General features: G+C 41.3%; 1 protein-coding gene across 2 annotated transcripts in view; it reads right to left on the bottom strand.

Annotated features, from left to right (window-relative positions):
* ZNF106 (zinc finger protein 106) overlaps window positions 1-23067 on the bottom strand; it is a 62392-nt gene that overhangs the window by 33719 nt on the left and 5606 nt on the right. For both annotated transcript variants that reach the window (XM_075531102.1, XM_075531101.1), the window contains exons 2-3: window positions 12863-12954; window positions 5216-5277 (exon numbers count right to left, since the gene is read on the bottom strand). In XM_075531102.1, the coding sequence (XP_075387217.1) occupies window positions 5216-5277; window positions 12863-12916 (116 nt within the window). In that variant the 5' untranslated portion in view covers window positions 12917-12954. The remainder of the gene's footprint in view (window positions 1-5215; window positions 5278-12862; window positions 12955-23067) is intronic.

Genomic DNA, 23067 nt, shown 5'->3' on the forward strand with positions numbered 1-23067 from the left:
ATATGTTGGACAGACATAATTGTTTTTTAAGTTCTATTTTTCCTGTAAGAATATCACCACAGTTCCAGATTTATGAGGTACAAAAACACATCAGAGATCTTTCCAAAAAGATGTACACATCAGAAATCTTTCCAAAAGGATGTAGGCGGTAATTTTAACTAAAGACTAGTTCTCAAAAAACAGAAAGCTCTAATAAGATCCTGATGAATGAAACCCAGTTTAAAACTTTACAGGAAACCTCAAAGGGGAGTGGGGGGGGGGGGGAAGAACCTATATTTCCAAAATGAAATCACAGAGTAGGGCATCCATATCTGAAAATTCAGAACATTAACTCTGTTCTGCTCTCAACATCCACTCGTGCCTGCACATGGAGTATTTGGGAAACCTCATGTTTTAGATAGTTAAGAGCAAATTGATATTTAAATGATGCTATTTCCTAGTTCTCCACCAATAACCAGTTAAAAATACTTACTACTTTGCAGACATATATATGTAGGGTAACTGTGAAGAAAAGGTATTGCTATACTTCTTGGCGAACCAAGGCATTCATTTTCCTCAAGGTGTCTAAAGGGCTCAAATCAGCTTCATCCTAATCCACACAATTCCCCTTCCCGTTCGAAAGGCAAAGGCTTAAGAAGTTTTACCCCAAACGTTTCCTTATCAAGCTTCTTTATAGCATTGACTCGGCAGCAGTGGTTTGAGTTTATATCACAACAACTAGAAACAGCTTACATGTCTTTTTAAAGCATCTATGTTTAGAAACAACTTACACGTTTAAAGCAGGTCCCCCATTTAAGCATTAGGAAAAAAGAGAGAAATGTTCCAGACATCCACATTTGTGACTCAAACAGAATGGTACTTACTTCTCATTCAAGCTTGCGCTCACGACTGGAAAAACAGACTTAGTACAAATGTAACCAGATCACAGCCAAAAACTAGAGATGAAAGCTTCAAGGGAATAATGAGAATACGCGGCTCATGAGAAAGACTAACGTAACTGCTGACTGTGCTCGTGCTGATGAAGGTTTGCCGCGACAGCAAATACCCCGAGTCAGGAAGCTCGCTGTTTGAGTTTCTGTTTATTTTAAAATGACTTTATCCGTTGTTTTTTTGTTACCTGCTGGCCTTTTCCCTTTATAATTTAGTTACAGGCCAAGAAACCAAATAAAACCTGCTAGCACTATTTCTAAAATATAAGCAAATCAAAAAAATATATCTATAAGGAAATAGATTTAAATGTAAAACAATTAAAATATTAAAATGCTCTCCTCTAAACAAAGTGAATTTGGCTGCTAAAACTGACATATCAGAAGCACAAAGGCTTTAATGCTTTCTTCATGATTATGTGACAGTAAACTAAGTAACTGAAAATGTAGGTGAAATGTACACAGCACAGTAAAAACGGGGGAAGAGAAGTGAAGGGGCAAGTTATAGAACAATGGACATAGAGTATATGGTTCACTTCTGTTAATACAACAAAATGTGTATGTGTATGCAAACCTAAGTCTATTTTCCTAATCACTAGACTTATGGACTTGGTCTATTTCACCTGTTAGAAGTATCAGGTAAGTAGATCAGAATAAAGTGAATCCAAAAGAAGTCTCCTGGGAGTGGAGTGTGACTCTGTACTTGTCTTCCTTCAAAAATTGGCATCGCCAGTTCCCTATTTTCGGTCTTATAAATGTGTTTTACGCTGGGTACTTCTCTCTGGGTTGACTCCTAGGTGGTATTGCCATGTGTATTAAACTCGGGTTGTTGTCCACCTTGTTCCCTCTCGGTCCTCTGTCCAAAGAACTCCCTGTAAGGTTGGTCTGGGTTTTATGTTTCTTTCCTTTCAGAGTTTTACGTCATTCCATTGCCTTCTTACCCACATGGTTTCTTCTGTCAAGAAACTAGAGCTTATTCTTATTGGAGTCTTTCAGGACCCTACCCCTATCCTTGATTTGGCAGTTTTGATTATACCAAGGGGGTACCCCCCCAAAAAACCTGATTTTTTTTCAAAGCTAAATTATTTAGTTTTTATTTTAAAAAACAATCTTATCACCCCTAAAGTACTCTCCATTACACTCAATACATTTGTCAAATCTGAGATTCCACTTTTCAAACTCAGCTGTTTGGATGGCTGACAGCACCTCCCTCGTTTTCCTCTTCTTCTACATCGTCAAATGGCTGTCCTTTCATGTCCCACTTCATTTGTGGAAACAAAAAGAGGTCTCACGGATTGAGGTCAGGTGAGTAAAGTGCATGGAGCACGAGAGGCATGCTGGAGCATTGTTGTCTTTCTGCCAAAAACTGGCACACTAAGATGTCTGTGTGAGCTGGTGCATTGTCATGGTGGCAAAATTAGTCCCCCATCTGCCACAAAGCAGGCCTTTTTCAATCACCACTGTTACGTAATCTTTTCAGAACCTCTAAATAGAAAGCTTGACTAACAGTCTGACCTGGGAGAATGAACTTCAAATGCAGTGTCCCCCTCACATCAAAAAACAAGTGAGCAACAGGTTATTTTGGGGGTACCCCCGGTAGTCCTGTGGTCTTCTTTTGGAACCTATCCTATGTGAGGTTTGTTCTGCTTCTTGAATGTCTGTCCACCACACGCCTATCATAAGTTTTGTCCAGTAACTCTTCAACTATTTCCTGTGCTTTATTTCATCGGAGGGTGGGGGGGTGGGGGTGGGAGAGAAAGGGAGTCTCTTCCTATTCTGCAATTCTGATCACACACAAACTATTCCTCTTGATTGTTTCACATCATTGTTAGACTCTCTTCGTTTTCTTTTTTCTTGTTGTTCTTCTACCAGATTATAGAGAAATTTGTTTTCAATTTCATTAATTCTGTCTTTCAATCATTAATTCTTTTTATATTCATTAATTCTATTTTACCTCTTCAATGCATTACTACTAAAATTGTTTTTGTATGTTTTCTAATTTTTTATTTATCTTGCCAGTTTGTTCTAACACTGATTTCCTACCATTCTTCTAACGTTTCATCTATGTTTTATCTTAATCTGTTAATCGCACCCAAATGCTATTCTTTTGAATGCCATATCAGGTACTACCTCGGGAAAGTTTTCTGGCTCTGTATTCTCGTTGCTTGTTTGAGCCACTCTACCTGCTTACTTTATGTGAACTGAAACTGTCTGTCTCTGAGGCCCCGTGCTCTGTTCTATTTAACTGGTGAGTATGTGCCGGTGAGTTCTTAGGTACTCACCACCTAGCTCCTGAGGTTGGGGATAGAGGTTTTTTAAATAATTAAGATAATTTCCATAATAAAAATGTATACTAGGTTTCCAATGTGACTGACTTAGAGATCATAGGACACCTGAGTGAAAGCTTTCATATTAGTACTAAGACCTAACTTTCACGAAGAGAAAATTCTACTAAAATAATGAAGAGATGTTAAAGGTTTGGTAACAAGTATTCATTTAACCAGACAACCTAAAATGGGACAACTTAAAATACATTTTATTACCAATGGTTTAGGTTACTTTCTTTCTAACTTATCTACTGTTGTTATAACACCAGCAGCACACATGGATGACTTTAAAGGCAGAAACGCGTTTCCTCCCAGCTTAGTAGACAAATAGCTCACGTCCAAAGCACTGGCTCGTGGGGAAGGTCTCTTCAGCATCTTTGGCCTTGGTTCCTGGGTGAGGTCTCTTTCCACATGGCTTATATCTTGTCTACCGTCTTTCACATCACAAAAGAGTGACTCGAGACAGATCGTGTCTCATTAACATAACAAAGATAACCCATTCTAAAAGAATTAAAATACATAGGGTCGTGAAACAATTGAATCCATAACAGCATGCTAACCAAAACTCATAACTATTATTCATGGAGTAATATAGAATTCATATATTCCCGTTGCCCAGCCTCATTCTGCCTCTACACATCAAATTCACAAGTCAAAATATCAAAAGAAAAGGAGCTATAGAAGGAAAAATACACACATTTTAAAAAGAAACTTGGTTATTAATTGTCTTTCTTAAATATTTCGAGTTTTTTTTTTTTATCACACTTGCATTTATTTGCAAAATGGTTTGAGTACATCTTGTGCATAAACAAATGCACACACCCTAGCTGCCGAACTAGTCCACAGACAAGACATAGAGAGAGAGAGCTTCTGTGGACCTTTGTATGCTCTGGGGCTCAATCCTGCCAGGAAGGTTTTCCCACTTCCTAACCTCAGGCCTCCTTTTCTTACTAAGTTTAGCTCATGTTCTGCTTCCTCCACTGGAATGCTTCCATCTCTCCCACCCAAAGACCATTCTCTCTTCTCAACTCCACCTAGCTTACCGCCTCCAGCATCCACCTTGCACTTGGCATGATGCCTACTGCAGTCCTCTTTCACACTTCCAGAGAGGTGTGAGCCCGCGGTGTGGTCTTGGTTTTGCATACAATGCCCCATTAAAATCCACAGCCCAGCGAGGCTGCTGCTATTTCTTCTTCTTCTCATCTTCCATATGAAGAATTTGAAGTTTCAATTGGCTCACTAGTTTATTCTAGGTCCCAAAGTCACCAAGTCATTATCTGAAATCATCTCCAATTCCCCCATGCAAGCACAGTGCTATACGGAAGTTATGTTCTCCCCTCCTAGTCGACAATTTTGGCATGTCCTCCAATGACGATGGTTACTCAACCCACGGTGTGTCAGCATTCTCCCTCTCCGTCCATATCGTTCCACCACCAGGGCATTGCCCCTTAGAAGGCCCACCTGTGCTTTACAGTTACAGTTACAGTAAAACAACATAGCATTCTTAAATGTACCTAGGGTTTACACTTAAAACTTTGTTTGTTCTAATGAGCTGCTATGCTATTTAGCAGACTTTGGATTTCAGAGACCATCCCAGCAACAATATAAGTATAAGGCACAGCATAATCTGTAGCACTGTTGAGGCAAAAACACAAAGGTCCTAACTGTAACGTTGATGTGTTAGAATGAAAAAACGTAATACCAAGAAAGCTAGCACACTCTAATGCACTATAATCAACTTGATGCACTTGGGGTAAATTCTATATATTTAAAGTATTCAAAGACCTTAGTGTCTATTCCTCTTGAATGCGAAAAAATCTACTGTACTTATTATTAATTCTAACATCGCTCTATGCCATAAAATAACATCCACTCACAATGCATTACTACAAAATACTCTTAGAGGCCCCATCAGCCCTCAGATCCCCACATTCACAAAGTTAAAGACAGCTATTCCCATACCTGCCCTTCAGGTTCTCAAGTTCCCTGTGGTGCAACATGCTCCGCATATGTTCGTCCATCTCCTTCAAAATTAAATATAAAACAGATTACACTCAGGTGATTACCTTGAAAACAATTCTCTTCCTAATCAATGAACACTCAAGGTTTGAGTTAATTGCGTCAAGATGTTTTTGCTTGTTGTTTTTTTCAAGATTTTTTGTTATTTTTCTCAATTCAATATTGAAATCAGTTCCTTATTAAATGTGCTTTTAATAGTGTTTGACATGAACCCACTGCCACTGAACCCATTCCAACTCACAGTGACCCTATAAGGCAGAGTAGATGTGCTTGCTACGGTTCCCCAGGCTGTAAATCTTTAGAGACAGAAAGCCTCATCTTTCTCCAGCAGGGCAGCCAATGGATTTGAACTGCTGATCTTGTGTTAGGTCCAACGTGCAACCCACTATGCAACCAGGACTTACTTCATTCCAAATAAAGTAACTTATTTAAAAAGGCACATTTAAGATTGTTTCCAAAAAGACTAGAAACTATAATGTCTTGAAGATGGTGAGTAAAATTCTATACCATTCTAAGGAATTCACTAAAGCTTAATTGAAAAGAAAAACAAAAATACCCCTGAAATCATAAAACTTCTCAATCATTTGGATACTTTTCTGCATGTCCTCTTTACCAATTCAACTCTGAGTTTCCCAAGAGTCAGCTACAAGTGCTACCTACGTTAGTGTGGCCTAAGCCTGGCATAGAAACCAGATGGAGACACATCAATTCTTGGTAGACGTCTCAGATGTAACAGTCTCTATGGGGGAAAGGAAGTTTGAAAACTGCTCTGAACACGGGCTCAACCATGCCTTCATCCTCCAGTGTCCACTGCCCCAAGGTTGATCTGTTTAGTTCTAATGAAAAGTTTGAAAACTTACGAGGGCCGGGTGCAGGCTAGCAACGATGAAACATACAGCTTTTCTCTGGTTCCTAAATGCTTCCTCCCCACCCTCTATCATGATCCCTAAAAATCTGGCTAGACCAGAGGATGTACACTGGTACAGATAGGAACTGGAAACACAGGGAATCCAGGATGGATGATCCCTTCAGGATCAGTGGTGTGAGTGGTGATACTGGGAGGGGAGAGGTGGGGCGGGTTGAAAAGGGGGAACCGATTACAAGGATCTACATGTGACCTCCTCTCTGGGAGATGGACAACAGAAAAGTGGGTGAAGTGAGACGTTGGACAGTGTAAGATATGAGAAAATTATAATTTATAAGTTATCAAGGCTTCATGAGGGAGGGGGAGTACGGAGGGAGGGGGGAAAATGAGGAGCTGATGCCAGGGGCTTATGTGGAGAGCAAATGTTTTGAGGATGATGAAGGCAATGAATGTACAAATGTGCTTGACACAATGGATGTATGTATGGATTATGATGAGTTGTATTTGCCCCTAATAAAATGATTTTTAAAAAGAAGAAAGGACCACCCCACATTCCAATCTCACTCATAATAGCAAAGTAATAAAATCTGCAAACAAAACTCCACTTAAAAGCCTGCACCACAGATTCAGTTGTAGGTCCCTTTGCGCTGGTTCCCACTCGGAGTGACTGCAGAGCACAACAGAATAAAACAGTGCCCGGTCCCGTGCCAGCCTCACAACTGCTGGTGATGAGTTCGAGCTCAATGTTAAAGCCACTGCGTCAGTTCCTCTCGCTACCTGCCATCCTCCCTTTCATGTACCCGCCACCTCAGCAAGCTGTCTTCTGCAGGGACTGGTCCCTCCTGATAAGATTGTATTGAGAATTAAATTCGTACCTAACATACAGTAAGGGCATAACAAATGCTATCTATTATACTATTGCTCTTAGGCAAATTCTATGCTCAGTGCCTGGCAGTCTTAGATCCTCCCACAAAAAGAACTCAATAATTGCTGAATATTATTTTTTCCAAGAATATACTAATGGAAAGCTGTCTGCATTATTTCTTTTTGTTGTTGTTGTTTATTTAAATTATAATTTTTTAGGGATTGTTACAACTCTTTATAACAATCTATCCATCAAGTGTATCAACCATATTTTCACATGGGTTGCCATTATCATTTTCTAAACATTTACTTTCTATCTGGGCCCTTCGTAAAAGCTCCTCTTTCTTCCCTCCCTGCACCTCACCCTTATGACCCCTTGATAAATTATAAACTATTATTATTTTCATATCTTAAAAAAACAACATGCACTACTTGAAACCACACACATACATACCCCAAACTCAAAAGGCTATGTGTAGTCTGTTGTCAGTCCAAAGCACACATCTGGCATGACCTACTAGAAAACAGCTGTGTAGAGGTAGTGAAAGAGCTACTGTGATTGTTACTACTATTTATCAGGCTAAGTGACAGGATCTATGGTGGTGCAGTGAGTTAAGCACTGGGCTAACCACAAAGTTGGCGATGCAAAGCCGCCAGTTGCTCGAATGGAGAAAGAGGAGGCTGCGTGCCCCAGAGCGATGCACAACCTTGGAAACCCTAGCTTTCGGGTCGCTATGAATCAGAATCAACTCAATGGCAGCAGGCTTAGTTTGGGGGTTTGAAAACGCAAAGGTCAGCAGCTTAAACCCACCAGCTGTTCTGCAGGAGAAAGAGGAGGAGGTCATCCGCTTCCCTAAAGATTTACAGTCAGAAATTGTGAAGCAGTTCTACTCTGTCCTACAAGGTCACGATGACTCAGAGAGAGGTTACCATGAGTCAGAAAGTGGATCTGGCGTTCCTTTGAGACAAGTACTTTCAATTATATTCTCAATTGAACCTCAGAACATTTCTGAGGTAGTATTGCTAATTCAGAAAACACAAAGATGTAGTGAAGTTCATTCGTTCGGCAAATATTCATCATGTGCCAAGGAGGACTGGTGGCATAGTGGTTAAGCATTGGGTTGTGATTCGAAAGGTCAGCAGTTCTAAACCACCAGTTGCTCTAAGGGAGAAAGAGGGGCTTTCTCCTCCCTAAGCAGTTACAGTTGTGGAAACTCTCCGGCAGCAGTTCTACCTTGCCCTAGAGTGCCGCTGTGATGTGATCTGCATCAACTCAATGACACGAGTTTGGTTTTTGGCTTTTGTAAGTGCCAAATATCGAGCTAGGCATGGAGATCTTTCATTTATATAAAGCATTTGTCAAGAAGAAAATATATTAACAAGTCATTTTTACTTTACAATCTCTACTACAGTGAGACAAACAAGGTTGTGATTCAAAACACTGCGATTGTACTGAAAGGGGTAATCATTTGCTTCCAAACTCTACAGAGGCTTCATCCAAAGGGAACAGCTTTACATGTAGCCCACCCCTAGCCACAAATGGCCTCCAACTGAAATAACATGTAAAGTTGAAAACACAATCCAGCTAGTAACAGAAGACTAGAGAGAAAAAAAAATCCACGACTAATATACAACACCTACTGAAGTCCATCTGCTTGCTGCTGTTAGTTTCTCCTTGATGTTGATTGGTATTCATAAGGGAAATCCTGAGTTAATGTGAGGGAGCTCTAATCCTTCTAACCAAACCATTCCTGACAAAAAGAGCAATGTCAGAAATGTGTTACTTTTGGGAATTAGAGCCGAGTTTATATGCTATTTCAGTTATAAAGATGTTATCATTCAAAAACTACTTTTATATCCTAAGATAAACTTCAAGTCTAGCCGTGAACTCTATCCCTAATGGTCAACTTTCAGCCAAACAATTGCCAGGCCTGTCAAATGAATGCTGACACCAGAGAAGAATGCATTCCTCAGCACAAAAAATCCTGAGAGCAGAGGGGCAGCATCTGTCTGAAAGCACAGAAGGCAGGAAAGAAGGATGGAGGGAACCAGGAGGATGTGCACAGAGAACTGTTACACTGAGAGCATTGCAACTGTCACAAAAGAAACTGTATCGATTATTGAAGGGAAAACAAATTTGCTCTGTAAAATTTTGCTCAAACAATTAAAAACAGTAACAAGAAAATTAGTTTTATAAAAGAACAAATACTACAAGAGCTCACTGATATAAAAAGATAAAAAAAACAAAAAGACAAGAAAATGTAAATGTATGCAGAAGAAAGTTTATTTGTGGTTACCAGGGACAAGTTAATAATGATTAATGGTAATAAAAAGTCCTTTGTATAAAGCACAATCCATACATATACATACATCAATTGTATAAAGGACATCCATACATTCCCTTATATGTATGAATTGTGATAAGAGTTATATGAGTCCCGAATAAAATGTAAAAAAAGAGGAGGAAAAAAAAGAAAATGATTAGGGCACAAAATGTACAGATGTGCTTTATACAACTGATGTATGCACTGTGATAAAGAGTTGTATGAGCCCCTAATAAATTGTTAAAAAAAAATAGTCCTTTGACCTTTGTGTTTTATTAATTTAAAAATATATATATGTATTTGATAAGGTTAGGGTTACATGGCTAATTACTGTAATTGTTGTCAATTAAGTTGTACATCTGTAAAAAGTTGCATTAGAAAAAGTGGTGTAATAGATATATTAGCAACAACAAAAAAAAGATATATTATCAAAAACAGTAACTGCCATAGCTGTTTCTGGACAACCCCAAATCTCATGGGATTTGCTTTCCTGGTTTCAAGGTTTAAGGTCATGGTTTCATGGGACAACCAATTATTTGGCCTAATAAATGGTTAGTGCCTCTGTTCTACCTCCCAGTTGGACATGCAGTGCCTGGGGTCTTAAAATCATGCAAGAGGCCATTCACGGTACAACAACTGGTTTCTACCCACCTGGTGCAAGAGGAAGATGTCAGGAATAGGCGGAGGATAAGCAATATGTGGCTACCAGTCTCCACGAACAACTGCCTCCTTTGCATGAGACCAGAACTGGATGGTACCTGGCGACCGTTACTAAACATTCTGATGTTAAGATTCTGTAGAAGAATCCTGACAAAAGGGCGGGAAATGCTGAACAGAATCTCAAATTCTATTGGACTCCAGACTGCCTGGAGCCTTAAATGTTAGAGGAACTCCCTGAGACGATCTTTAAACTTGAAGCCAAAGGCATTCCCCAGAGTCTTTTAAAAACCAATTAAGAGTTTAACCTTGCAGAAAACCTGTCTTGAACATTATACTCTTAAGAAGTATCCGCATGTGATCAAACTGGCAAAAGCAACTCAAAAGACAGGACAGAAACCAGTGAATTTGTTAATATGGGGAAGACCAACTCATACAATGAAGGGGAAAATGGATCTACTACTTGCAGAATACAATCAATGTCAATATGATAAATGGCATGTGTAGAAATTGTTATGTTTGCTGTGCATCTTCTCAACATCAAATGAAACCGAATATTTTCCTAAATACTAATTTTCCAGTATGCTTTACTCTTACCAAATGTATATGTGAAATCCTATCCCATCCTGCTCCAAGGAATGAATGCAAATGGCGAGACAGCTATGCTTGCAAACCAGCCGGGCAGACCCTCAGACACAAGGCTAAACAATAGCCCAAATGAGTACTACGAGCACTGCCTATTTGATCCCGCATGCGCTAATCAATACAAGCAGCCCTCAGTTTATGAAATTCAATGATGAACCACTCTTACAACCGGCTGTATTTCACGTGTGTGCATCTTATTATAACAATATATATTACAATGTTAAGTTATAGCTGTACATTTATAGGTAATATTTCCAACCCAAATGAAGACTGGATGCATAAAGATACTAGTAATAAATGCCAAGAATAATGAAAACTAAGAAAAAAATGAAGGCATTTGACTTATGTCAGAAGTGACAAGACAGTCATCAGAAAGGAAGGCTATCTGTCCATCACGCGGTCATGTGGACGCACCAGAGATAAATGGCTCACTGGAGGATAGAAACACAGATACTTCCTGTGAGACATTCCTGCTGACAAGACACATGGAGCTGGAAGAGCCACGTGGAGACCCCCGCCAGCACTGAGATGCTTCCACTGCCACTGGATCCACAAGACTTTCCACCCGTTGGCCTGTGATCTTCCTGCATTCAATGTCATTGCATGTACTGTGAGTCTGAAGAGGAATTTTATACTTGATCTGGACTGGGCTGGGCTGTTTTCTTAATATACAATTACTCTTTGATATAAAGCTTTCTTCTACACATTGAAAAAAAGAAAAGAAGGCTATGGTCAGCCTAGCCCTATATGTTTTGCGTTTAAAAGCGGAGGGATAAGGAGAAAAAACAAGTTATCTCCTGGTTGAACAAATATGGAAAATACAAAGTAATGCAAGAATTAACATGAACCTATCAATCTTTCCAAGCAAATGAGCATCAGAACACTCAAAGATATCATATAGAACTCTTCTCCATACTCCTGTCACCCTATCACCTTCTCTTCCCCTCGGTATATTTGGAGAAACCAGAGTTACACGACTGGGTAACTAGAGGAAGGCAATCAAAGTATTGGTTATCGCTTCCAAAGAACCCATTCTGTTCAAGCTTAGATCATCTTACTGCTAACACTTAAGTCATGACATCCATTTTCTTAAAAACTACAGTGGATCCATAAGGCAGGCGAAGATGACCTGGGCCTTTGCTTTAACTTCACTGTGGTCCACGGGAAAGTATCAAGAGAGGAAGATATTTCTAAATCAGGGAATAACCAGACCCCAAAAAGACCTAAACAGCAAAATCCTGAGTTATAGGAGTGCTGCCTCAGGAAGCCTTGCACCACCCTCAGCGCCTGCCTCTCCAGCTCATGCCTGCTTAACTTTTTACTTATAAAAATACAGATGTTCTGTTGGCTATGTTTTTAAAACTGGAAGGACAGCATGTTCCTTTACTTTGGGGAAAGGTAGAAGGTCTAACATTAAACCTAATTTCAACTGCCTTTTCCATCACTAACAGAAAGGGGGGCAGGGGCGGCATCCCAAGTCCACTGGTAGATCATGATCAAAGCACTCAGCACTGCTTACCAACCATCTTCGTTTAAGTCACTGAGTTCTTCCTATTTTCAAAATGAACTGTTTAAATCAGATGAGCCTTCTTGTTGTCTCCTGCAACAGTCCCACTCAGCTAGCTGTGCCTTTGCTCAGGCTGCTTTCACCTAAAATCCCTCTGCCCCATTGATCTTCAGCCATCTTCATCGTAGGTATTTCTCATGGTTCGCTACTTCATTGCTAACCTAGTCCATAAACAGTCTACCTAGCAATCTGCCTTTCCAATAACAATCTGAAAAGCAGACAAAGTGTCTCAGTATCGAAGCCAAGCAAATGATACAGGCGAGAAAACCAGACAGAGAAACCACCAGTACTTTCTGCTAAACGCAGGTAAACTCTTTCTCTGAGCAACATCCCCACCGTGTGGACACCTCGGATATTGTTGCTACCATCTCCTGGATAAACAGAAAGTGGGTACACGTAACAAATTCTGTTCATGAATCAGAAAGTAGTACACCTCCAGTAACCTGAACTTTAAGGGATTCTCGAAATTTCTCTGTATCGTCGTATGTATGTATGCATCTTTAATTTCTAGACGGGGGTTTAACGCAGATAGTGGCTTTAGGAGGCAACGGTGAGAAGGAAGCAGTGGCGTGAGGTTCCGGGAAGAAGCAGCCTAACACGCTGTTACAAGCTTTTACTCATCTCTAAGTCCGACACAAATGGCTCAGATTCTCTTCTTTCATCCTTACCTTTTTCGAGCTGTATACAATGTGGCACAATATGCATTTTCGTTCTCGTACCATAGTGACCAGATCAGAAGCACTCAACGTCAACGTCACGCCTGCAAGGAGGAAGGGACATTTAGTTGGCTTTTTTTAACCTCTTCCAGATGGCTTTTTAAATACATCTTTTTAAAAAATTAATCATTTTATTGGGGGCTCTTACATATAACAATCCATACATCCATTCTATCAAGCGGACATGTACAAATGCACCAACAATTTCAAAACATTATCTTTCTTCTTGAGCCCTTTGATATCAGCTCTTTATTCCCTCCCTCCCCCAACCTACCACCCCCATGAACTCTTTAACATTATGTACTGTTATTATTATTTATACATATCTTACACCGCCCATTCTATGCCTTCATCTACTATCTTGGTACTCATCCCCCTCAAGGGGAATATCCCGCCATCATTGCTATCCATCCTCCTACCCTTCAAATTACATCTTAACATAAGCAAAACAACACCCCAGCTCCTTCACCTTTACCCAGGTACCCGGGGCAAAAACTGTGAGAGCTTTCCATTATCTTTCTCTTTCTCACTCTAAATCCATGAACATCAGCAAATCCAGTCAGTCAGTCCTCCCTAAAATTATCTCAAAAAATCCAGTCAATTCCCACTACCTGGCACATACTTAGACATGTTGTCAGAAGAGACCAGTCCTGGCGACAGATGCCATGTTTCATAAAGTAGAGGGGCAGCAAAAGCGAGGACGCCCCAAGGAGATGGACTAACATTGTGGCTCCAACAATGGGCTCAGGGAACGGAACAACGGTGAGCATGGCGAGGATGGGACAGTGTTTTGTTCTATTGTGCATGAGGTCGCCAGAGGTCAGAACCGACTTGATGGCTGGCACCTAACAACAGCAGCAGCAAGTCTCTCATCTCACGGCGTTAAGCCTACCGATTCACCTCCTGCTTCCCTTCTTGTCCTCTTTCAGTCTTTTCTCAAAACAGCAGCCAGATTTTCACAATGGAATTCTTTTACATTTTAAGCAGATCGTATAACTCCTGCATTCAGAATCGTACCAGAGTGTAGTTTTGGGGTATTACTAATAATCTAACTCAAAATTAACATAAACCATTCTGGTATTGTTTCCCAGCATACTTATTCTTTTTCTTCCCTTTATCTTAGCATTGAGGTAGTCCTGGTGATATAAAGGTTACATATTGGACTGTTAACCATAAAGTCAGCAGTTCAAAACCACCAGCCACTCTGAAGGAGAAAGATGAGACTTTCTACTCCCATCAACAAGTGAGTCTCTGAAACCCACACAGTTCAACTTAGTCCTGTAGGAGGCAGTTCTACCCTATCCTACAGGGTTACTATGAGTTGGCAGGAACTCATAGTGAGTTATCTTACTTAGCCTTTATCATGCAGGGGATTTTTGGTTGGTTTGGTTTGTTTCACTCAACAAATAGTTGTTGGGGTCACTATGAGTTCTCATCAACTCAATGACAAGTTTGGGAAGCAATGCCCTAAGAGTTGAAACAATGGTGCAGAATATATGGTCAGAAATGCTTCAAGTTAGTAATCATCGAAATAAAACACAAACAGGAAAAGGTTAGAGGCAATTAAATCAAGGATAAAAGTGGCTTCACAGCAGACGCAACATCAATTATTATGAAGGTTTTATGATTACTCAAGTTGAGAAATAAACACTAAAACACAAACCGTGCTTCTGTTTAACAAAGACATCACCCTTGAGTAAATAGGTAAAGAAATAAAGCCATGTAATAAAAAAAAGTCTCTCTCAACATTTAGCCAAAGCTCTCTTTCTAGGAATGGTGGTGGCAGAGTGGTTGAGCGCTCGGTGGCAGAAAGACAGCCTTGGAAACCTCGTGGGCAGTTCTAGGTCCTCTAGGGCTGCTACGAGTGAGACTCAACGCAACAGCCGTGTGTGTGTGTGTGTGTGTGTGTGTGTCTGTGTGTTTTCTGGTCCTCCTATTTTTTTCTTTTTTACTCTTCATGTTTCTAAAGGTACCATCTCCTAATCTGCATATGTGACATAAATTTTCACTTTTTACAAAAATAAAAAAGTATAGTTGCGAGCAACGTTTCTACTCAATATGACTTAATATCTAAACACTGAACTGATAATAATTCCACCCAAAGGAAAGAAACTTTAATCAGTATGTCCTCAAATGTATGATTTCATAAAGCTTTCGGAAATACGGCCATTAGCTCACAACCCGCTACATCAGCGGCTCTCAACCTGTGGGTCGCGACACTTTTGGGGGAGAACGATCCTTTCACAGTGGTCGCCCAATACATAACAGTAGCAAAATGACAGTTATGATGTAACAACGAAAATGATGTTCTGTTTGGGGGGGTCACCCCCACATGTGGAGCTGTAGAGGGCCGTGGCATAAGGAAGATAGAGACCAGCCGCCCTGGACGGAAATCAGCGCTCTCTCTACAGCTAAAGGCCTTGGCCAGGAAGCCCACAGCGCTCAACTGCGCGGGCTCTCGCAAGGGGCTTGAGGGGTTTCCAGACATCAGTCAAGTTAGCGTACATGAGCAGTCCAGCCACTGCCACCCTCATTTCACACTTCTCCCATCCCCCCAGGAAATCGTTCAACTTCCCCAAATAACTACCCCTTACACTAGGTTTCTGAACTGCTTCTGTCAGTATAATCACCATTCTTAGGCAGACCCCTGTCGAGCCAGATACTTGTTTCCACTCCCCTCTCATAGTCAGGCAGTAAGTCCTAACAAATTTGTTTTCATGTTTATTCTCAGCTCCCCTGTGTGGTGAGCCTGGGTGACTTCACAGGGGTCCTCTCTCCCTGCCCCTCCGCAGCAGTTCTGGTGACCCGATGGGTCAGCGTCCAGCTGAAGCTGTTCTGAGGCGGAAAGGTGCTTCCACAAGGATGGACAGACAACCCCCGGACCTACGGAGCAGCTCTGCCCAGTCCTACAGGATGGCTAGGGGTCAGACGCGACTCAGTGGCAGCAGGCTTGCTTCTTGGTTTACCCCTGCCCTCACTGGAAAACCAGCTCTGAACCCAAGGGTTGCATCGGAATCACCCTGCTTACTTTAGTAAGCAGAAACACAGCTGAGCGGGCTCCGTAGAAGGTGTGAATTAGGACCCAAGGAGCCCCACTGTGCAGCTCACCACTTCCCTAGGCCTTGGGAAGGCATGCCTCTCGCGGCGTGTGGCTTCCATTCCAGACCGCTGCAATAAGGCAAATGCCACATTAAAGCGAATCGCATGCGTTGTGGTTTCCCAGGGCATGTAAAAGCTATGCTTACACTGTACTGTGGTCTACTCAGCGTGCGATTGCATTATGAAAAACCCCGCAAGACTGAGAATTTCCAAAACGTGATAGACACAAAGTGAGCCCAAGCAGCTGGAGGGGAAATGGCACATCAGACTTGACCGATGCAGGGTTGCCACAAACCTTCCATTTGTTTAGAGCAGAATTCCCTGTGAAGCACTGTAAAAGGGAGTGTACCTACACCTGGGAGTCACTTGCAAGTGACTTAGATGGATGAGCTAAACAACCATCCAAGCAACCACTTATCTCATAGCCCTGTGGGTCTGTCTCAACTCAGTGCCACCCAGATCTTTCTCACAACGTGATGGCTGAAAACTCCTTCCCGTGGCAAAGAACTTCATCGAATCAAAGCCGTGTCATGCTATTCCACGTGACTGTACAAAGAACTTGCAAATTAAGCAAGTACAGTGAGAGGGGCTCTTTGATAGCAAGTACATCTGGTCTCCTTAAAGAGATTTACCTTTTTATATGCCTCAGAACTTTCAGTACAGGTGGTCGGGCAGGGTAAATGCAAAAGGTTGGCACATGGAATCCACCAGAGGCATCTCAGCAGAAAGGCCTGACAATCATCTGCTCTGCCTCACAAGCCCTACTGAGCAGTTCTACTGTGTCACGGGGTTCTCCTGAGATGGACTCGACTCCATGGCAACTAACAACATAAACAACAAAGCCCGCTGATACTTGAGAACTCTGAATTTGGACATATTTAAAGGCAACTCAGGTTAAACATGACAATGATATCCCATAAAACATTCAAGGGAAAAAAAAGCTTGATCGTTTTCTGTCTGAGGGGTGGTAGTACTCAAGGTCATAACCTTTTCCTGAACTCCAAGGCCTTTCTAGGCACCAACAAGTGGACTTCTGGTGAGCAAGAGAGGACAACAAGGAAAACATGTTCACCTGCAGAACAAGTTTTTGTCGCCCAAGGTCACTGAGATTAAGGAACAAATACATGACTGACATTTCCAGGAGGCGCTCAATTTGTTGAGCTATTGGGACAGGTGGTCCAACTCGTGACCCTATTTCAACAGGACACTACTGGTCCCCCACCATCCTCACAATCATTGCTACGCTTCAGCCCATTGTAGTAGCCACTATTGCTCATCCATCTTGAGGCGCGGCTCTTTTTTTGCTAACCCTTAGTTCACCAAGCATGAAGTCCTTCCCAGGGACTGAGCCCTCCTGCAATCATGGCCAAAATACACGAGATGAAGTCTGAGTGGCGGTAGGTTTATTACCTCTTAAAAACTTGTCCAAATTACACGGCAGTGTCGCCACCCTTCCTTCTAAAGAGCATTCTGGCTATACTTCTCCAACAGATTGGTTTGTCCTTCTGGCAGTCCACGACAACTGCAACCATTGTCACCACCACCACAATTCAAAGGCATCGACTGTTTTCTGCTCTTCCTGATTCACTGTCCAGCTTTCGCAACCCTTGGTTCAGCCATATTTTTGCCCTCAAAGTGACGTCTTTGCCCTTTTAAACTTTCCAGAGCTTTTGTGTAGCAGATTTGCTAAATGACATCATTTGATTTCTTGACTGCTGTTTCCAGGAGCAATGTTTGAGGATCCAAGTTAAAAAAAAAATCCTCCAGGTTAATCTTTTCCCCGTTTATCATAATGTTGTTTCTTGGTCCAGTTGTGAAGATTTTTGCTTGGCCAGGGTAGGACTATGCAAATATGTTTGTAGCCCACCAAGAGGATTGGATAGTTTGTTAACAATGTAACAAACCTTTGTGGGAGTGGGACCATGTAAATAAGATGTATGGAACCCTAGCATGGGGATGGTCTGTTTTGCCATCCCCCTAGGCTTAAAACAAGCCCGCCATACCAGAGGCAAGAGTCGGGATTCTGACTGTTATCGTGAAAGAAGGGCCAGAGTAGAGAATATCCTGTGGACCTGAGCCCTCTGAGCTGGACCTCATTAACCTAAGACACAGAGAGCTGCGACACAAATACCTGAGATGGCCTCAGCAGAGAAACGACAGCCTGCAGAGGCCGCAAAACCGAGAGAGAGCAAGAAAGCCTAAGGCAGGACACACCCACAGACTGTCTGTCGGGCATGAAGGGCATGTTGACTCGCTGAGCCAGAGCTGAGGCTTACTGCAGAAGTAGGGTGCCACTGGGCATTTCATCACCAGAGCAGCGGAAGGCTGAGAGAGTGATAGGTAGAGAGGGTTCTAGAAAGAGGCCTTCTGTGGGCACAGCTGAGAAGACACTGTCCTGATTGAAGACCTTCATGAGCTGTTTCTGACCACTGGCACTTGCTACTTTCCCTGATAAGTCCTATCTTCTGTTAGTGCTGCAGAGACATTGTAACACATTAGCAAAACCAGTAGAGAGTGCTGTGGGAGGAGCAGCTGATAGAATCGCTGACCTCTCTCTCTTTGAATCAGACTTTCACTCCCCGCCAACTGTTTTATTGGCATATAATTTACATATCCTACAATTCAACAGTTCAAGAAGAGTTTACAGTCATCAACACAGTCAGCTTTAAAGCATTTTCTTTATTCTTGAACTCATTAGCTCCTCATGTCCCCACAACCTACCTGCTAACCCCCCAAGAAACTATGAACCCAGCACTGTCTCCAGATTCCCTATCCTGGATTTCAGAGGCCTTGCTCTGGATCTTCTTTCCCGTTGTGCAGTCAGAGGGGGTCTGGTGCCAGTCTCATCCCATTCTTACACCAACACTCTAGTTCAAGGCATCCATTCTTACGCTTGTCCTTATTCATTGGCCACGATCAATACTCATGGAAGCAGCAGCCAAGAAATCTTGATGTGTGAAAGCTTGCAATTTGTAAATGTTAATCTGATGCCCTGCTATACAACTGACCTCCTTTTTTTGTAAGTTTGAATTTGTTTTGTTATTTACTTTTAGGGTTTTGTTTTATTCCAGTAATGTTACCATGCCATCCACAGATATATATGAATCTTTTTCCCCTTAATTCTTATGTTCCTAATTATTTTCTCTTGCTCTAACATTAAGAAAATATGCCCCGTAAAATAGACTTAGTAGAGAAAATGGGTGTCTTTGTTTCTCTATTATTCCTGACCTAAATGTGAAAACCTCTAGTTTGTTCTGTTTTGACAGATAATCATTTAAAATAAATGTTGAATAACATTTTAAAATGTGTTATATTGGGCAAATCCGATGCACAAAACTTTTTTCACAATAGGAACAAGGGCATCATTTTGAGAACTAAGGTCATAGAATTTTCAATAGCCACATATGCATGTAAAAATTGCACAATGAAGACCGGAGAAAAACTGATATATTTTAATTATGGTGTTGGCAAAGAATAATGACAGTACCATGAACTGCCAGAACAACAAACAAAACTCTCTTGGAAGAATTACAGTTAGAATGCTCCTTCGAAGCTAGGATGGTGAGACTGTGTCTCACCTACTTTGGAAACGGTGTCACGAGAGACCAGGGTCTGGAAAAGGACCATCATGCTTGGTAGAGGGTCAAGGAAAAAGAAAAGTCCTCCAGGACAAGGACTGACAGTGCGGCCACAACGTAACAACGGGCCCAGACCTAACAACTGTGAGGATGGTGAGGGACCAGGCAATGTTTTGCTCTGTTGTGCAGATGGTCCACCAGCCTGAGCACACTTAAGAACAGCATGCTGGTTTATCATGTTTACATCTATCTGTTGCACAGTCTCCATTTTACGTGCCTCAAAATTCGGTGTCTACGTTCACGAGGAATATTGTTCTGGAACTGTCTTTTTGGTTTCCACAGTCTCTATCCGGTCTGAGTGTTCTCTCCTCCTCCTCCTCCATTTTCTCAAAACTTTACATATACATGATTGGTGCTTATTTCTTCTTTAAATACTTGATAGAATTCATCAATGCAACCACTGTTGGTCTTTAATTACTTTTCTTTAATAAATATAAACACATTCATATTTTGTTTCGACTTCTAATAGTTTGTCTTTTAAAAAAATTGTCCATTTAATAAAACTGTCAAATTTGTTGACAGAAAGTTATTTTTAAAATTCCTTAATATTCGGTAGCATCTATAGCGATAAACCTCATTCATGCCTGACATTAATAATTTGCATTATTTTTTATCAGACTGATGAGCTTATCAGTATTGTTGATTTTTTGAGAGTCAACTTCTAGCTTTATAGTCTTGTCTATTGTTTGCCTTTTCTGTTTCACTGATGACTTTATTATTTCCATTTACTTTGGATTTATTTTGCTTTTCATTGTAGTTAGTTGTTGTACAACAGAATGCAATGTTGTCCATGACAGTCCTACATCTTGATGACTACTGGTATACTTGGGTCCCCCCTTTTGGCCACTGTGTTAGTCTCAGTACCTGCCAACCTAGGGGGCTCACTTTCCAGCACAATATCAGACAATATTCTACTGTGATACAGGTTTTCCCTAACTGTTGGAAGTTGATTACCAGGCTTTTCTTCCTAATCTGTCTTAAGCCTGGATGCTCTGCTGAAGTCTGTCCATACTGGAATTTGAAATGCAAGTGGCATCGCTTCCGGCATCACAATAACATGCAAGCTAGCGCTTACGACAAACTGCCAAGCAAGAGATTCTTCAAGTAATAACTTTGTAAAGTAGAACTTTAGGTCATGGGCTTTCCCACTACCCTCAAACGGATTCCTATAAAGCAGAGCAGAACTGCTCCCTAAGGTTACGGAGGCTGTAAATCTTTACAGGATCAGATAGCCTCATTTTTCTTCCACCAAGCAGCTAGTGCATTTGAACCAGGGATCTTGCATTTTTCAGCAGTCTGATGCTTAATTCACAGTGCCACCCGGGCTTCTTTACTATTTCAGACCTTTCTTCTTTTCTAATGTTTAAAGCTTAAAAAAAAAGTCCCTCATTCAAGGTAAAGAGTATTCTAGTTTAAGAATCGCCTTGCTGTCCATGGGAGAGAGCTAGGCTCAATTCCTGGCCAATACACCTCCATCCAGACTTCCAGGTTAAGATGGACTAGAAAGAAAGACAATACACTTTTAAAAAATCAGCCAAAGATCACAATGGTCCTCAATATATCATAGTTAATAGGCAGCAAGCATTTTGCTCCATGGGGTACAAAATCCCATGAGAAGCCAGCTCAAATGCAGCTAACCTCCACGACTGCTTTAACAGCACCACACAAGTTGTTAATAGCTTATTTCATTGTAATGGCATATAGCTTCTATATCATACAATGTAGTAGTTGAGCCATGTTGAGAGTACTTTTTAATGTATTTTAGAATATTTTATGACTAACAACATTATAAAAAAAGGTATTGTCATATGCCCCACATCTAGTTTCACAATTACCATCTTATATTTGTAAAGTATATTTGTCACAATGCATGAGCTAAAACTGATATATTATTAAAGTCCATGCTTAATTCAGGTTTTCTTTCTTTTTTTTTTTCTACCTAATTATTAATCTCTCCTTCTTCACTCTATCTTAGCAGGAAGTAGTTAAGACAGAACATGTCACCCCATTATCAATATTAAGAAGTTTGGTATATTTGGGCCGGGTCACAACTAGGCAGCCCTGTTTGGACTAAGCTGAAGCAGGTTCGGGCCTGCATGTCCAACCCACCCCACCCACCCCACCCCCGCACATCCCAAAGGTCAGCAGTGATGGTGTCAGGTGAGATAATCACCAGATAAGATAACCAGTAAAACCAGATGTTCAGGGTACAAGAAAGCCAGCAAGGAGTCAACAAGCAATTCCCATATGCTAATTTCCATAATTGCCATACATCCCTCACCACCTCTTTAAAAACCCTTGCCCTCAGCAGCTGAGCATGACTTCCCTGACCTGTTGGCCTAGGTCATGGAACCTCGGCCTGGAGTGCATCGCGCCCCCCCTCAACCCAGTAAAGCTATTTGTTTCTGAAAAATAATAATAAGTTTCCATGAATTTCCATGTATTTTAAAGTTTTCTAGATTTTTTGGTTTCTAATTTAATTCCATTGTAGTCCAAGAACATACTTAATATGACTTCAATAATTTCTAATTTGAGGCTTAATTTTATCATTTTTTATAGTCATTACTGTTATTTATTCAGACATGTGGGATGTTTGTATTGGCTTGGCAACAGGTCAGCAAATACTAATCTTGAACATTTGTTTTCTTTTTTTTTAAAATACTTTCATTTGGGGCTCTTACATCTCCAATCACAATCCACGCTTTCCTCGTGTGTCAAGCACATTTGCACATATGCTGCCATCATCATTTTCAAAGCATTCTCTTCCACTTGAGCCTGATATCAGCTCCCCACTGTTTCCACCTCCATCCCCTGGCCGCCCTCCCTCATGAGCCCTTGATAAGTTATAGATTAATTTTCCTTATCTTACATCGTCCTCCGTAACCCCTCCCACTTTTCTGTTATTCGTCCCCCTGGGAGGGGGTTCTAATTGATCCTTCTGACCGATTCCCCTTTCTCCCCCTACCTTACCCTAATCCTCCTGGTATCTCTAGTCTCCTTATTGGCCCTGAGGGATTTATCTATCCTGTTTTCCCTGTGTTGTGGGCTCATATCTGTAGCAGTGTGAATGCTCTGGTCTAATACGATTTGTAAGGCAGAATTGAGGTCATGATAGTGGGGTGAAGGAAGCACCAAAGAACTAGAGGAAAGTTGTGTTTCATTGGTGCTATACTGCCCCCTGACTGGTTCATGTCTTCCCTGTGACCCCTCTGTGAGGGGATGTCCAACTGTCTACAGATGGGCATTGGGTCTCCACTCCCTGCCCTGCCCCACCCCATTCACCTGGGTATGGTTTTATTCTGGGTCTTAGATTCCTGATCCCATTTACACCTCATGATCACATAGGCTGGTGTGCTTCTTCCATGAGGGCTTTGTTGCTTCTCAGCTAGATGACCGCTTGTTTACCTTCAAGCCTTTAAG

The sequence above is a fragment of the Tenrec ecaudatus genome, chromosome 14 (genome assembly GCF_050624435.1).
Source record: "Tenrec ecaudatus isolate mTenEca1 chromosome 14, mTenEca1.hap1, whole genome shotgun sequence".
Classification (NCBI taxonomy): Eukaryota; Metazoa; Chordata; class Mammalia; order Afrosoricida; family Tenrecidae; genus Tenrec; species Tenrec ecaudatus.